Here is a 15,940-nt window from a genome sequence, read left to right as displayed (position 1 = left end):
CTGATCGGTGTTGTCACGCCTCAGTGACTCTTACTGAGAAGCCATTTTGCTGAAAAACAATTAACACCGTCTCCTGAAAGCCTGAATTCATCTTTACATTTGAGTAGGTTTTACAAAAAGGTTGTGCCTCTTTTGGGGGGGGGCTAATCATTAACTTCACATTCGTACTAAGAAGGGTTAACTGTGTACAAACCTATGGGGGTCTTGACCAATATTGACCCAAGTAATAAGCAGGCTGACAATGCATGTTTCCATGGGAGGATTAATGAATCTATACTTGACAATAAATATATTAAATGTAACACACCATCCCAAAACTTCACTGAATTCACCGAAAACAAAAACGTTCTTTGAAATAAGCAATCTCTAATTTCAAAGTTGAAGAAACAAATTGACTGGTGAGGAGTTTGAACCTGCAACCTTCGGATTTCCGTTCGAAGTTATTTCTGGTGAAATTACATCAAAGAAAAAAATGAACATTTCATAAATTTGATTTTACGTAACTAACAAGATTTCTGCTCGCAAACTTTTTACCGGTGATAAACATGATGTACTTGTGTGTACTAAACCAAAGCTTGGTTAATGAACAATCAATTAAAAAAAAGTCACTCTTGGGAATAGTGGGCTATAAATAAATAAAAACCAAAATTTGTACCGAAACTTTCTCTACAAAAAAGTTACTTCACACAGTATATTTACATAGTCTTTATGTACAATTTAATATTAAAAAAAAACATCCAAATGCTTTTAATACCTTGCAATCTTTATACAAATAGAAGAAATGCCAACATAAAAAAGTACATAAAACATTATTAATATTGAAATATTAAATTTATATACAGGCAATAATAATATATAAAAAAAATTGAAGACTTCATTTATGAGGCCCACTTGATTTACTGCACACGGCACTTATTTGAAGAAAAGGAAGATTTGTTGAAGTTTCATTATCTGATAATGAAACGTATCTCCAAGGAAACAGATGATGAAATATTGTTTAAATATGTTCTTAATCGTAAGGCATGTCTATATGAATATCAAAATTTAATATCAATGTGTATTTCGATTATTGCTAGCTTTCAGTCAGTTTTATAAAGCTTCAGAGAACGACAAACAAAACCAAAAATAACGAAATTACTTCAAACACTGTAACTTTTTGGCTTGGATATTAACAATCATATAATTAGTCATCAAAAAAGTTGTATTATTGATTGTTCAAAATGGGAGTATCTATCGAATTTCAACCAAAAATATATGTAGCAAAAAGCATTTTGAAAAAAAAAAAAAGAGTCGCACCACAATAATTACAAACTGCAATTCATAAAAAGTTTTTGGTAAAGGCATTTGAAAACTTGGTTTCCGTTCCATTATTGCAAATCAAAGACTAGTCGAACTAAAAATCATAAAAAAATTGGATGATACGAAAAATACTGAATGCATTGTCTAATAATTCATATCAATGTAATAAAAGTATTATTCTGGAAGGTTATTTTAAAGTGATTAAAAAAACTGTCAAATTTTCTTTTTTTTAATTTAATTTTAAGGCACCACAAGTTTGCTGGCAGGTTTTGAAATTTGGATGGAATTATGCTATATAAATCACAACGCTGCAGCTGTAGAATACACAAGGCATCAAACTGAGATACAAAAAAATTTGGACGAATTCCTTTAGTATATTAAAAAAAGACTTTTTAGGCACATGATCTTAAATCTGATACAAAATATTGACGATTTCTGGATGAATGATTCATGGCACTTTACGCAAACGATGAACAAGGCAAAGTTCGCAGAGGTCTAGGTAAACAAAAAAGTGTGATTTCTTACCAGAAAAAAATGAAGGTGATGCTGGTGTCTTCCATGGTAGAAAAGGAGACTCACATCTCGAAGCGATCGCGTCCAAGTTCCCCAACGTAGGAATAATTCTGAAAGACACTCACGAGAAGTGTTCCCGCTTTCAGGTTCTTTTCTCCGTCTCGTGTCTATCGTCCTCGGAGCCTACTTGCTCCTTGACAATGCTTGAAGGTGATGTTGGCATCTTCCCTTGTTGTGGAGGAGGAGATATGCTTCTTGAGAGCAACCATATCCCCGCTCCGTAAGACACTCACGAGAAGTGTTCCCGCTTTCGGGTCCTCTTCTCTGTCTCGTGTCTATCGTCCTCGGAGCCTACTTGCTCCTTGAAGGTGATGTTGGCGTCTTCCAAGGTGGAGGAGGAGATACACGTCTCAAAGCAATCGCGTCCTTGCTCCCTACCGCAGGAATAACTTCTGAAAGACACTCACAAGAAGTGTTCCCACTTTCGGGGGGTCCTCTTCTCCGTCTCGCGTGTATCATCCTCGGGGCCTACTTGCTCCTTGAAGGGGATGTTGGCATCTTCCAAGGTGGAGGAGATACGCGTATCAAAGCAATCGCGTCCTTGCTCCCTGGAGGAATTGATTCTGAAAGACACTCACGAGAAGTGTTCCCGCTTTCGGGTCCTCTTCTCCGTCTCGTGTCTATCGTCCTCGGAGCCTACTTGCTCCTTGAAGGTGATGTTGGCGTCTTCCATGGTGGAGGATGAGATACGCGTCTCGAAGCGGTCGCGTCCTCTCTCTCGCCTCTTCCGGATGAAGCTATGCGTCAGGAGCTGCGTGGCTGTCGGTCTCTCATTCTGTTCTCTAAATATCAAAACAAGAACAAAATTGTTCCCTTTTATAGCAGGGGCTAATTTCATAGAGCTCCAAAAGATAAAATATCAGCTTAGAAAATATATTTTGCTCAGCAAATATTTGCTGGGAACCAGACACAAACAATGTGCATTACATGATGGGTTGGCTGGTACCCTGTCTGTTTTAAGCAAATTATTTTCTGTGCTGAGCAATTTATAACAATGAGTTTATTTACTGAAGAATCAACAAAACCATAGAGTGCTCAAGCAGTTTTGGGCGCTACAGTGAGTATTATATAACCGACATGTATATCCTTGTTATTTAATTGGTGGAACTCATATCATGTGACATTCGTTATTGCTCCCATTCACGCCGAGGCTCAAAAAGTCCCATTCGCTCATGGTGAATGGGATTTACTATTCAACAGTTAGGATCATCCTTGTTCCATGACGCAGTATTTGTGTGCAAATACATGCTGGTGTGAGCGTTGAGCGTTGCGCGTAGCGCGTATTGTTCCAAAGAGCCAGTAGCTACAGAGTTGGGTTCAAACATTTCGTGAAGGGGTGGTTTGGAAGAGAGAAATGCATTTCCCACCAATTTTGTATTGAAATAGAAGTTCATTTTAACTGTAAATCAAATGAATATGCCAGTTAAATGTATATGAAACAAATATTGAGTGGCTTTAAATTGTGAAATGGGAGGAATATTATCGCTTGGTAAAATTTGGACTTTTCCGTTTTACTCGGCTTTGCCTCGTGAAATAATGCTACTGTGACAAAAGGGTTAAGACTTTGACCCCTTTTAGGACTGACCTTGTCAAGCAGGCGTTGACAAACTCTCGGGCATAGCAGGAGAATCGCTCCGGCAGTTGAGGGACCGGTCCTCCGGAGCCGATGGCAAAGATGGCCGACATGGGCGGCATCTCAGACCACGGAGGCTTCCTGGTGGCCATCTCAAACACTGTGCAGCCGATACTCCTAGGGAAATGGGTTGGAAGCAATCACAAGTCAGTCACAAGACATCATAGGTCAATCACAAGTCATCACAAGTTATCACGTTCCATCGCAAGTCAATCACAAGATGTAAGTTGTCACAAGTCAGTCACAAGACATCGTAGGTCAATCACGTCATCGCGAGTCAATCGTATGCCATCAGAGTCAACACAAATCATCACAAGTCAATCACAAGTCAATCACTAGTCATCACAAGTCAATCACAAGTCAATCACAAGCCAATCACAAGTCAATCACAAGTCATCACAAGTCATCACAAAATTACTTCCACGGGTCATTCATAAGTAATTACAAGTTCTTATCAACTATTACAACAATTCATCACAACTCACTCACAACTCACTCACAAGTCAACCAAAAGTCATCGATATTACTTGTTTGTCCATCGAAAGTCATTCACAACGAATTACAAGTCATAATAAGTCATCACAAGTTATCACATTTCCCGACAAGTCGATCTCAAGAAATCGAAAGTGATAACAATTCATTTATAAGTCCAATATCCAATTAAAAAAAAAAACCTTTCTGCTGTCTTACTACTCTCATACTACCCAACACTCACTCAGCATTCGCTCACTCACTCAAGACTCGCCATATATCGGATTTCTTGCCGACTTCCTGTGCCATCCCATCGGGTAACTCACTACCCAACACTCACTGATCATGTCGCCCACTCACTCAAGACTCGCCATACATTACATTTCTTCAGTGCCCGGTTTCCACGATAACTTCAATCAGCTAACTCACTACCCAACTCTCAACGATCATTTTGCTCACTCAGTCAAGACTCACCATATATCGGATTTCTTGCTGTGCCTGATTTGCATGACAACTTCCTGTGCCATCCAATCGGATAACTCACTACCCAACTCTCAACGATCATTTCGCTCACTCAGTCAAGACTCACCATATATCGGATTTCTTGCCGTGCCTGATTTGCACGACAACTTCCTGTGCCATCCAATCTGATAACTCACTACCCAACTCTCAACGATCGTTTCGCTCAGTCACTCAAGACTCACCTTATATCGGATTTCTTGCCGTGCCTGATTTGCATGACGACTTCCTGTGCCATCCAATCTGATAACTCACTACCCAACTCTCAACGATCATTTCGGCCACTCGGTCAAGACTCACCATATATCGGATTTCTTGCCGTGCCCGGTCTCCATGACGACTTCCGGTGCCATCCAATCTGATAACTCACTACCCAACTCTCAACGATCATTTCGCTCACTTAGTCAAGACTCACCATAATCGGATTTCTTGCCATGCCTGCTTTGCATGACAACTTCCTGTGCCATCCAATCTGATAACTCACTACCCAACTCTCAACGATCATTTCGCTCAGTCACTCAAGACTCACCATATATCAGATTTCTTGCCGTGCCCAGTCTCCATGATCACTTCCGGTGCCATCCAGTATGGCGTACCCCTCATGGATTTCAGGAGGTTCTGGCTCTGGCTGATGTTGATGCAGAGCCTCTTGGCGCAGCCGAAGTCGATCAGCTTGATGACGCCGTTGGACATGAGCATGATGTTGGCTCCTTTGATGTCTCTGAAATATTCAGGAAAATGATTGAAGTCAGTGACTGTGATCGTCAGTCAGTCGGTCATTCGGTCAGTCGGTCAGTCTGTGACTCAGTCTTGGTCTTATGAATCATATGAACAATATGGTACATTCACTTCACAGAAATGTTGTTGTCGGTACAACCAAGCTTACATTTCATGCAAAGCATCATCGGAAGAACTACAGGGTGAGTCAAAAAAAGCGGAACCCAAACCCCAAAATTATATTTCACAATTTATTGTGTATTCTGATTGTTTGGAACAACACAGAAAATGACACTGAATACTCGTTTCAACAACTGTCAACAACTGTAGTACACAATATCTTTATTAACAACCCTGGTTAGGCAAATAATATAATTTTATATAAAACCACTTTCTTTTTAAAAGACGGGCCTTTAAAGGACTTTGATAATTTTTTTTTAACTTTTGAACTGAGGTTTAATTGCTGGTGATGTTTGAAAACAATAGATTCTTGAAATTGCATTTTTTGGACGAAAGAGATTTTAGGGTCATTGTGTTTAAATGGTGATATTCTTTGAATGGATTGAGCAATTTCAGTAACTGTTTCATCTTAATGTAGCTTATGAAATTGCTTTCCAGTCATTATTATTTTTGGTGCCATAGATTTTTAAAATATGAAATATAGTGTTTGGGGTTTAAAAAAAAGTATATATCGAAGCACAGACATTACTTGTTTTGCATAAAAATGCGGCTTTCGAAAAAGTAAGACAATGTCGACCTCTTGTGACTAGTTTTTGGCACGTAAATGTGGTAAGCACAGAAATTGTGGGCTTAGAAAAAAAACAATCGCCGGCCAAAATGCCATGCTTTTGTCTATTGCAAGTCACTGGTTTCAAGCTAATTCACGCTTAGCACGTAAATCTGCCAAGCAATGTTTAAGCAAAAAGCCAGTTCGGTATTTCAATGAACCGAGGTCATTCGGGATCAACATAGCTGACATGAAGTCACGCGATGTCGCGCGCACGCCCATTCTGCTGGTAATTTACACGCAAGCGTCGTGCGCCCGCATTCACGCGCCTTCGAAACATTCGACTATCCCGAATGACCAGTGACCTATATCATTGTGCACATTCGCAGTTGAAATACCGAACTGGATTTTTCCGAAGGGCTTGACTTATCACATAAGACGATTCACGCTCAGCAAAATTTTGTATGCTTAGGCGAGCCATCAGATAACAGACCGTTCGGGTACCGGGTCCGGTATGCTAATTTCTTTCACCCCAATCGGTACGAAGCCAGAAGGCGCCCGGTCACTGAAGCGCGTGACGCCCCAATCGGTCCAAACTGGTGACTCAGGGTTTCACAATAGGCAACATAAATTGAAGTCTAGCCATTGTTGGGAGGATTATTCGGCCCGCTGGGATTACCAGCGGCAACTTCTATGAAGCTCATCACAGTCATTGTTGCCTACCGGAGGATTAGCGCGTCGCAAATTGGTTCCTTTGTGTTGAGCCAGAGCCATGGTGCAGAAGCCTGGTGGAGTTAATCCAGGCCGATCGGTTCCATGCAAGGTCCCAATCCCTTCCAACATACTGGGCGGGCTCAACCCCGAACGGTCTGGGGAGGGATTCTAATTTGAGGGCTCGCCTTAGCAATTCCCTCTGATCTCACCTGTGGATGACGTTCTTGGCATGCAGGTACTCCGTCCCTTGCAGGATCTGTTTGGTGTAGCGACAGAAGACGGGCTCCTCCAAGGCCCCGAAGCGTGCCAGGAGGGAGGCGATCGACCCACCGGGGATGTACTGCATGAAGATGTTGACCGTGCTGCCTTCAAGGGAGACGCCGAGAAACCTAGACGGTTGAGAAGGAAAAACAGAAAATGAATTGAGAAACTTTCAGGCTTTAATCATATGGACATCATATCAGTGTTCTCCAACTTTGAAATTAAAGGTTGGTGCTCCGTCAAAAAGGCAGGGGGGGGGGAGCGCTACATGCTAGGGGCGCTATTTGCAGACATACATGTACATTTCTTTATGCTAGGGGGCACTATTTGCAGATGAACATGTAATTTACGTACGGATAACCGCTTTTAGGCCATTTCTAACAGTTAAGTACAATACTGGCTGAGCATCATTTGTTCCCTTAACACATCAGTGACCAGGGACTCTGAGGCAGTTTGGCCTTGAGACTTTTGACCTGATGGATTGCTACAGTGGGCAGGCTTGTCATTTTGACAAGTGTTGCGTGTTACTGCTTTTGGCAGAGTTTCTGGCCAAAATATACCCTGGAGGGTAAGGGTAGTCTCTTGTTTGTCTTTTATATTATTTAAAAAAAAAAAAATCAAAGCATGGCGGCGACTTTTGAAGCATGGGGGGTGCCTCCGAAAGCATGGGGGGTGCCTCCGAAAGCATGGCTGGGCACCAGGGTATTTTTACAGGTTGGAGAACACTGCAGATGGATTACACTCGCCTGTCTCTACTTTTCTGTTACTCTAAGCACCCGAACAAAATGTTTTGAGGGACTTGTCATTGACTTGTGGCGAGCCTGTGATTTGACTTGTGACATGCTTTGGATTTGACTTGTGATTTGACTTGACAGGCTTGTGATTTGAATTGTGATGTGTTTGTGATCTGACTTGTGATCTGACTTGACAGGCTTGTGATTTGAATTGTGATGTGTTTGGGATCTGACTTGTGATCTGACTTGACAGGCTTGTGATTTGAATTGTGATGTGTTTGTGATCTGACTTGTGATCTGACTTGACAGGCTTGTGATTTGAATTGTGATGTGTTTGTGATCTGACTTGTGATCTGACTTGACAGGCTTGTGATTTGACTTGTGATGTGTTTGGGATTTGACTTATGATCTGACTTGACAGGCTTGTGATTTGAATTGTGATGTGTTTGGGATCTGACTTGTGATCTGACTTGACAGGCTTGTGATTTGAATTGTGATGTGTTTGGGATCTGACTTGTGATCTGACTTGACAGGCTTGTGATTTGAATTGTGATGTGTTTGGGATCTGACTTGTGATCTGACTTGACAGGCTTGTGATTTGAATTGTGATGTGTTTGGGATCTGACTTGTGATCTGACTTGTGATTGACTCTTTCCTCAAGCTTCCCCCCAGATGCTCACCCTACAATATTCCGATGTCTGAGTGTCTTCAGTAGCTCCACCTCCTCTTGTAGTTTCTCATACTGCTGTCTGGATTTATGCTTGTTGTCCTTGTCGCTCAGCTCCACCTGCTTGACGGCAATCAGCTGGCCGGTGTTGGTCAAGCCGCAATACACCTGATCAGGAAAAACAATTAGTTCCTTTTTAGGAAGTGTTGTGAAATGACTGATCCGTTGTGTTTCCACCAATCACAGCCATGAGTTAAATGTCTGAAATATTGTGAGGCAGTGTGGCGTAGTGGTTAGGGTTCGTGACTCATGATCAGAAGGTCAGGGGTTCAAATTCAGCTGCTAATTGTATGTTGTGTCCTTAGGCAAGCCACTTTATCTAAACTTGCCTCTCCAGGCATGACAACGAATTTCAATGAAAAAAAACCAGAAAACTTGTGCAAAAACAGAAAAAAGATGTGAAATCAGGCAAAAACCCCCAATAAAACAGACTCAAAATATATTTTTTAAAAAGCGCCAAAATTTGGGCAAAAAAAACAACAAAGGAATTCCTGTTCAAACAGGAAAATTCTCATGCCTGCCCTCTCCACCCAGGAGTATAAATGGGTACCAGCATTTAACTGAGATGTAACCAGCGATGGACTAGCATCCCATTTAGGGAGAAATCAGCTGTTAAGTGCGTTGTTATTAGTTTAGAAACAGGAGATAACTTCTTTGGAATTGCCCTTTTACAAATGTATCCAATGTCTTACCACTCCAAAGGCACCCCTGCCGAGGATGTTGCCCTTCTTCCAATGGAGCAACCCTCCCTCTGATTCGGACAAGTTGGTGCTTGAGCTGTGACTTCGTTCGCTGCTCAGACCGCTGGACTGAGTGTTCTGCAGCTGAAAAGCAAAACAATCACACAGTAAGCAGAAAATCAAGCCCAAGTTGACGAAACTTGGCACTAGATTTCGGATCCAGGTTCATAGAATACAGGTTAAGGGAGCGTCTGTCGGTAATTCCGCAGGTCCTGGGTTCGAGTCCAGCCTGGGGTCATGGTGTGTGTGTCCTTGGGCAAGGCACTTTGTCGCTCATTGCTGCTACCCACCCAGGAGTAAATGGGTACCTGTGAGGGCAGAGATGGTTATTGTGGTTGATTTAAGCTGCTTTGCGCTGAAATGGCAGCATCGTGCTCTATACTCCCTAGGGAGCTGAGATTGTCTTTGGAATGTTTCATTGGCATGACAATCAAAGGTAACAATAATGTAAAGTGCTTTGATTTTCAGTTGCAAGCGCTTAAAGGGAGAAATACCTATAATTAAATGCCTACTGGCAGTATGTCTTAAAGGGAATATACAACATTTGCAAACATCGAAAAATAAGTTTCCCAAGTTTTTACGAAATAATACTTAATAGGATGATGGTAAATGACTGTCTAAAGCATCCTGTAAAATTAAGGCACCGGATGTGAACTCATTTAAAAAAAAAAATGATATTTTTGTAAAAAATTTCCAGCGGTGGTCGGCTGACCACCGTTGGAAAAACCTAACTATTTTTCAACTACTGCTCCAAATTTACCATTAATTCAGTCCAAATTTTGTTTGCTATTGGTTACATGTTCATGAACGGGTGCAGGTCAGCTAGACCGGTACCCTTACCTTACAAATTTTCGGCATCTGTTAAATTGATCCATTTTATATTTAGTGGAGTCGAGGAACCAGACTACTTGAACAGTTTTGTATTTCTTGGTTTTTCCAGCATTTTCGAGCACAAAACTTCATACATGTCAGTGTAACAATATTTGATCTATTATACTAACCCCTCTAATATTTTGTTTCTGAAAATTACAACAAAAGCCAATGATGTATATTCCCTTTAAGAATCTCTTTAACATGAAACTCCAAATAGGTACCTCACTACTCATAGCTGAGAAAGTCCTGGTCAGGATGTCACTCGCCTCTGACGCTGCCAGGCTCTGGTTCAACCAATCAGAGGCCTCGGCTCCAAACCCGACGGACTCTGCGTCGCCCTCTCTGGACTGCGGTTGGAGAGTCGGCGACGGGAAGTCAAAATGAACGTCCCCGGTCTGCGACAGGACCGTGTTCAGCTCCTGCATGGCGTTCAAGGACATGTGCTGCACGTGCTCGGTCAAGAGCTGCTCCTTGTCATGTACGATCGCGTCATCGTCGTCACCATCGTCATTTTCGGCGACATCGTTGAGGAAGACTTCAGAACCCTCAGAGTAGTTGCTGGGCTTGCGTTGAGATGGCAGGTTACTTGACAGATGCTTGTTAGATGCCTCTTCCGAACTACTCTTCTTGGATCTGCCAAGAGAAACGCACACAAATAAATTCCTCGTTGGGAAGGCGGGAAGAGTGGAGAGCTGTTCAGATTACGAAGTAAAACGTAAGTACCCGAGAAAAATAATTACATGTACGTGCCATTCGCCAAGCATATGGGTCGCAGCGACACGGTTATCGACACAGGATGTGAAGTCCTGGCTAAGTTGGATACGGCATAGGACCCAGCAGATCACTGGATGGGGAGCCAACCGAGAACCAACATTGTCAAGTTTGATCATCAATTTGGTTGAAAAAAAAAGTGACTGAAACGGAAATTGCCAAAAAAATCAGCTTTGGAATCCCATAAAATCTTAACACCAAAAAGTGAAAAAGATTCATTTCTTAACCCAATCTATCTTTTACCGACTGGAAAAACAAAATTGAAGTATGACTAGCTATAGTAAAAGGCGGCAACACGCCAGGTAGCCTACAAGGGTCAAGATGTGATGATATGAAATGAACTCACTTGTGTTGCTCGTGATGATGCTTTGGACTGATGACATCCGGCATCGAATTCCCTCTCCTTCGAGTTGGTGACTCCTTGGACGATGATGGCGGGCTGAAGTTCTTATCAGGAAGTCGGCTCTTCAAGGGCGATATCATGTCCTGCACCTGGCTACGTTCTCTCCAATTTGACCTCAACTGTGACCCATGGTCCTCGAACCTTTGAGCCTCCAAGAAGGTTGATTCCTGGTTCGCAGTTGCGGACTCCTCCTTCCAGGAGTTCTTGACCGGAACGACATTTCTGATGTCTTCCTGCTTCTCCGCTGCATCCTGTTTGTTTTTGGAGACCTGAGCAGGAGGCTCGCTGTGTCTTCTTTTAATGCTCCCCCGAGGGACCCGTGTCAGCTCTGAGATGTTGGTGTTTATCTTGGATGGCAGAGGGGGTTTGTGAGATACCTTGTTAGCAGAGGTGGTGTCACGCTCTCCGTTTGGTTCCACAGGAGGCTCGGGAAGTGCACTCCAGTCTTCGGCATTCCCCATCTTTGATCTCTCCTTAGCAAGCTCTGTTCTTAACATCGTACTTCTTGGCGAGGCGTTTGGCGAGGTCGAATCCTGTAATCTGAGCACTCGGAGGAAGTCTGGGTTGGTTTCATATGAGGATACATCTTCGCCGTCTATGTCACCCATGCCTCGTTCTGCCAGGCTGTTTGGTGTCCCTGAGGTGATTATTCTTGGAGTATCGGTCTGACTTCCCCCATCCTCTCCATAGTCGACTCCGCCTGGATAAGTTTCTCTCTTTTCTGCTGATGCAGCCAACTCTGTGTCAGACTTTGATTCCTCTGTGTTGCCCAGTGAAAGTGGCTTCAGGTTGATAGATAATTGATGAGCATTTGTGGGGTCCATTCCTGGCTCAGTATTCTCCAAGATGTTGCAAGGTTCTTCTGGATGGTCGCTTCCTTCTATTGCCAGCCTTTCAACGCTCCCTTTCTCAAAAGTGAACTTCTTTGAGCTGCTTCCTTGGCTCTGCTGATCAGTCTCGACGGAGCTGTTGCTTTTGAGGGAGTCTCCGAACTCTTTGATTGCTCCCATTGTGTCCGGGATGAAGAAGGGCGTTCCCACCTCTAACGGACTCATGATGTTTGCGATGTTGTTAATGACGGCAGGACTGAGAGAATGAATCTTGCACAGCTCGTTCAGCATGAGAGTGTTGTGGGGACTGAGTTTGGGACTTCCTTCAGGGGCATCCTCCTCTGAGGATGAATCGCAGGAGCTATCCAGAGCAGACCGATTGTGGATGATGACGTCCGATGTCTCGTTCTTCTCCGTCTGGATATGCCAGCCCTGACCAGTGATAAACGCTTTAGTGGTAGAGTCGGCCTCACTCAGCAAGTGAAGCTTGCCAGATCTGAGACTGGTTTTTGACTTGGATCTCAGCGGTCTCAATTTTCCCTTCCTCTGCATGCTGATGGCATCTGGCTCTTGCTTCTTTTTAGCCTTTTGTCGCGACTTCCCGCCACTTCCAGGCCGCAACTTCCCACCACTTCCAGGCCTACCGGCTTTTCCTTTCTGCGTGTTCTGACCCATGATGGCGATCTTCCGGAGGCTGCCTTTGACTGAGGGTCTTTTTAGAGGCTCCTTGGTGCTTGCGATCCTTCGCCGCGTCTTGACGAGCGTACTGGACTTGGCAGGATTCAGGCAGCTGCTTGTGGATGAGATCTTCTCTCTCGGTTTCCAAGGAATTGGCGTGGGCCCAGATTGCAGCTGCCCCATATGCATGTATTCCATGATGTCTTGGATGACTGGCGTGTGCTCTTTGATGATTCTGGGGTCTCGTGGAATCTCCTGTGAAGAATCACTTCGCGGCGACACTTCGGGAGACTTGAACTTATTCCAGTGGAACTTTGTAGCAGCGGGATTCGGGAGTTTAGGACTGATGGGGCTGAGAGATTTCTTGGCACTCCCAGCTTCTTCTTTTTCTTCAGATCTGTCAACGAGAGGAATTTCTCTTCTCTTTCCAGGCATTAGGAGCTCCTGACCGTTTAACTTAGCATCGGAAACAGATTTCCCAACAGCCCTGAGTGCAGATTTAGACACACCTCCCATTTTGCTTAAAGAGTCCTTCAGATCTTTCTTGGGTTGTGTCTTCACAGCCGGGATGATTCGTCCTCCAGTCTTCCTAACAACCTTTCTTTGCTTCAATATTTTAGCCTCTTTTAAAATATCCACTTCTTTGATATGGACCTTGACAGTTTCTTCGGATGGTGCAGTCTCAATCACACCGACTTTCTCCTCTCCCTTTTCTTCGTCTGAGACGAAGACAACCGCCTCATAGACTTCTTCGATGCTCTCCACTGAATCCGACTTACTTCCTGTCGACTTTGGTCGTGAAACCTCCTCACAGTTCTTCTTGCTTTGCTGTACCTTCAACGATGTTTGATCGCTGGAAACATTTTTTATGAGTTTAGGATCTGTCTCTGATTTTCGAGGCATCCCAGTTCGATCATCGTTGTTTTTCTTGGATTTACCCTGTTGGGAGTGAATGGGTAGCACTTGCTTTTCGTTGCTGGTACAAGTTCTGTCTGTCTGCTCTTCCAGATCTAAACCAACACCCTCGTCAGAAGACAGAGGCTGTCTTGCTTTGGTTTTATTTTTGGTTTGCTTAGCAGCTTGAAGCCCTTGCACCACGTTTCGTAGTTCCGTCTTCAGCTGGGGGGAGCCGGAACCAAAGCTCTTGGAGAGGGAAGGCTCTCCCTTAGAGGTCTGTATTCTTGGCGAGGCCTTCTCCGTCGACCCCGCTGGTGACCTGGCTCCTTGCCCATATCCAGGTCTCGGACTGACTTTGGGCATATCGCCAGATGCCGACGGAGACTGGGTTTTACTGGTCGCTACCTCTGCTCTTGCCGGAGTCTTCTGAGGCAACAGTGATTCACCCTGTTTGTTACCCTGCTGGGTGGGCTTGCTAGTCCGAACACTCCCTTCTTTTGACGTACTGATACTCCTTCTTACACTGTCAGAAGATTGGACACTTCTAGCTTTCTGTTCAGACTTGGGGTCAGCGGTTTTTTTTGATGACCCTTGGCCTCCTAGCCGTCCAAACAGCAGTTTGGTTTCTGCACTCTTGCACTGATTAACAACACTGCTTACGCTGTTATCGCTGCTGGATTTTGCCAGACTGTCAGACTTGTTGACTGCTGTTTTATGTATCGTTTGTTCTTCTGTACTGGTCTTTCTTGACGAGCTACGGCTACTTCCCGAGCTGGACACAACTTTTGTACTGGAGTTCAACCGAATCGAATTAGACCCCTTTATACTTGCATTATCAACCTCTATCTTCTTCACCACACCTTTGTCCGTACTTTTACGCAGGTTCTCAGACTGATTGGTGACTGCTGTTCCATGTTTCGCTTTGTTCAATGTGACATGCTGAACATCTTTTTCAGATTGAGATTCAACTACCGTTTCGTGTTTCTTTCCATCAACAATTGGAGAAGCAGTTTTAGACGTATTTGCAGAAGGTAAAACAGACGTCTGATTTGAGGACTGTTTCTTATCTCTAGTCTTTTCAGAATTCACACCCGAGTCAAACTTTCTAGAGGTTGCTGCATTTTCTAATTTTCCTCCCGTGCCGAGTTCTCTAGTACTACTCATTTTACCGTGCACACTTGCTTTCGAACTGGCAGAACTGTCTGAACTGATCTTTCTTGCATTGTTTCCCAGACTTGAACTGGAAGGTTTAGATAAATTCTTGGCAGAATTGTGTGTCTCGACATTCGACGTTGGCTGCTGTTTCTTGGCAGTAGGAGCCGAGCGCACGTCAGAGTTTTCCACGACCAATGTTTTGGCCGAATGCAGCGATATTTCGGTCGTTGCTCGTACATCCATTCTCTTCGTAGCAGCCGTTTTCTGCGTACTCGACGGAGGTTTGGTGACTACGTTTCCAGTTCTTGCTTTGAAAGCAGAGTCTTTGACCCTGGTTGCGGAGGGCGTCATGTTAACTCCGAGACGATTCGTAACGAGACTTCTGATGGGTAGCTCTCCATCAGGTCGGGGCAGCAGGGGGCTTGGCGTTGACAGGGTGCTTGATGACGAGACGCTATTGGTCGTTCGTGACCCCTGACCCGAGTCGGTGGAGGCCTCCTTGTTTGGGTCCACGACGCGGGTGTCTTCGATGCTGAAGGCTTTACAGTGATTCAGAATGGACTTGGTCCTGGTCAGTGTCAGGTGATCGTTGTTAAAATTGCGCTCTCCCTTCCGATCCGGAGAGCTGCCGTGCGAAATTTGCGACTGCCCGTCTTCTGGCACTATGTCTTCGTCCTCGAACTCAAAAATGGTGGCCTGGATGTTCTCGGAGAATTGTGAGGGAGAGAGTGGCATGACGCTGCGTGACGTTGGGTTGAAGAGCTGCGTTGGATCCAGCATGGGGCTCGGGGTGCCCAGGCGAAGATGCATTTGTTCTAATTGGGAGATGGAGAGGGAGGAATTTTATGTTAGCTGTTATTTTCTCAAGGTGGCTTTGGCCTCAGCTTCATGTAAACAACAAAAAGAAACACTTTTGAAAATCAGGTGTGTATAAATTGTAACATCATTTACATGAACTGGTTCCAAACAATAATCTGCAGTCCATAAGGACACAAACTCCCATTTGACTTTAGTCTATAATATACTCAGGCATGCAACTGGGAATTTAGGGGGAAAAAGGAAATTCCAAACCACACAAGTCTTTGTACAGTGTTTTTCAATTTGTAATCGCATTCGTGACAAACAAAAAACAAGGAACTGAGCGGATCCGAGGAAAAGTTTCATGCCTGTATACTAAATCGGAACATTTAAGAATTGCTGTTAGTATTAGCTTTCACT

At 43.9% G+C, this 15,940-nt stretch overlaps 1 protein-coding gene across 2 annotated transcripts in view; it reads right to left on the bottom strand.

Annotated features, from left to right (window-relative positions):
* Nucleotides 1-730: 730 nt before the first annotated feature.
* LOC119725619 overlaps nt 731-15,940 on the bottom strand; it is a 44,490-nt gene continuing 29,280 nt past the window's right edge. For both annotated transcript variants that reach the window (XM_038197097.1, XM_038197098.1), the window contains exons 15-22: nt 11,106-15,537; nt 10,210-10,621; nt 9,068-9,199; nt 8,329-8,483; nt 6,863-7,042; nt 5,025-5,216; nt 3,458-3,622; nt 731-2,654 (exon numbers count right to left, since the gene is read on the bottom strand). In XM_038197097.1, coding sequence (XP_038053025.1) covers nt 2,447-2,654; nt 3,458-3,622; nt 5,025-5,216; nt 6,863-7,042; nt 8,329-8,483; nt 9,068-9,199; nt 10,210-10,621; nt 11,106-15,537 — 5,876 coding nt within the window. In that variant the 3' untranslated portion in view covers nt 731-2,446. The remainder of the gene's footprint in view (nt 2,655-3,457; nt 3,623-5,024; nt 5,217-6,862; nt 7,043-8,328; nt 8,484-9,067; nt 9,200-10,209; nt 10,622-11,105; nt 15,538-15,940) is intronic.

The sequence above is a fragment of the Patiria miniata genome, unplaced genomic scaffold (assembly GCF_015706575.1).
Source record: "Patiria miniata isolate m_02_andy unplaced genomic scaffold, ASM1570657v1 HiC_scaffold_19, whole genome shotgun sequence".
NCBI lineage: Eukaryota > Metazoa > Echinodermata > Asteroidea > Valvatida > Asterinidae > Patiria > Patiria miniata.
The sequence above is the reverse complement of the archived record's forward strand: the minus strand, read 5'-3'. Positions and strand labels throughout refer to the sequence as shown.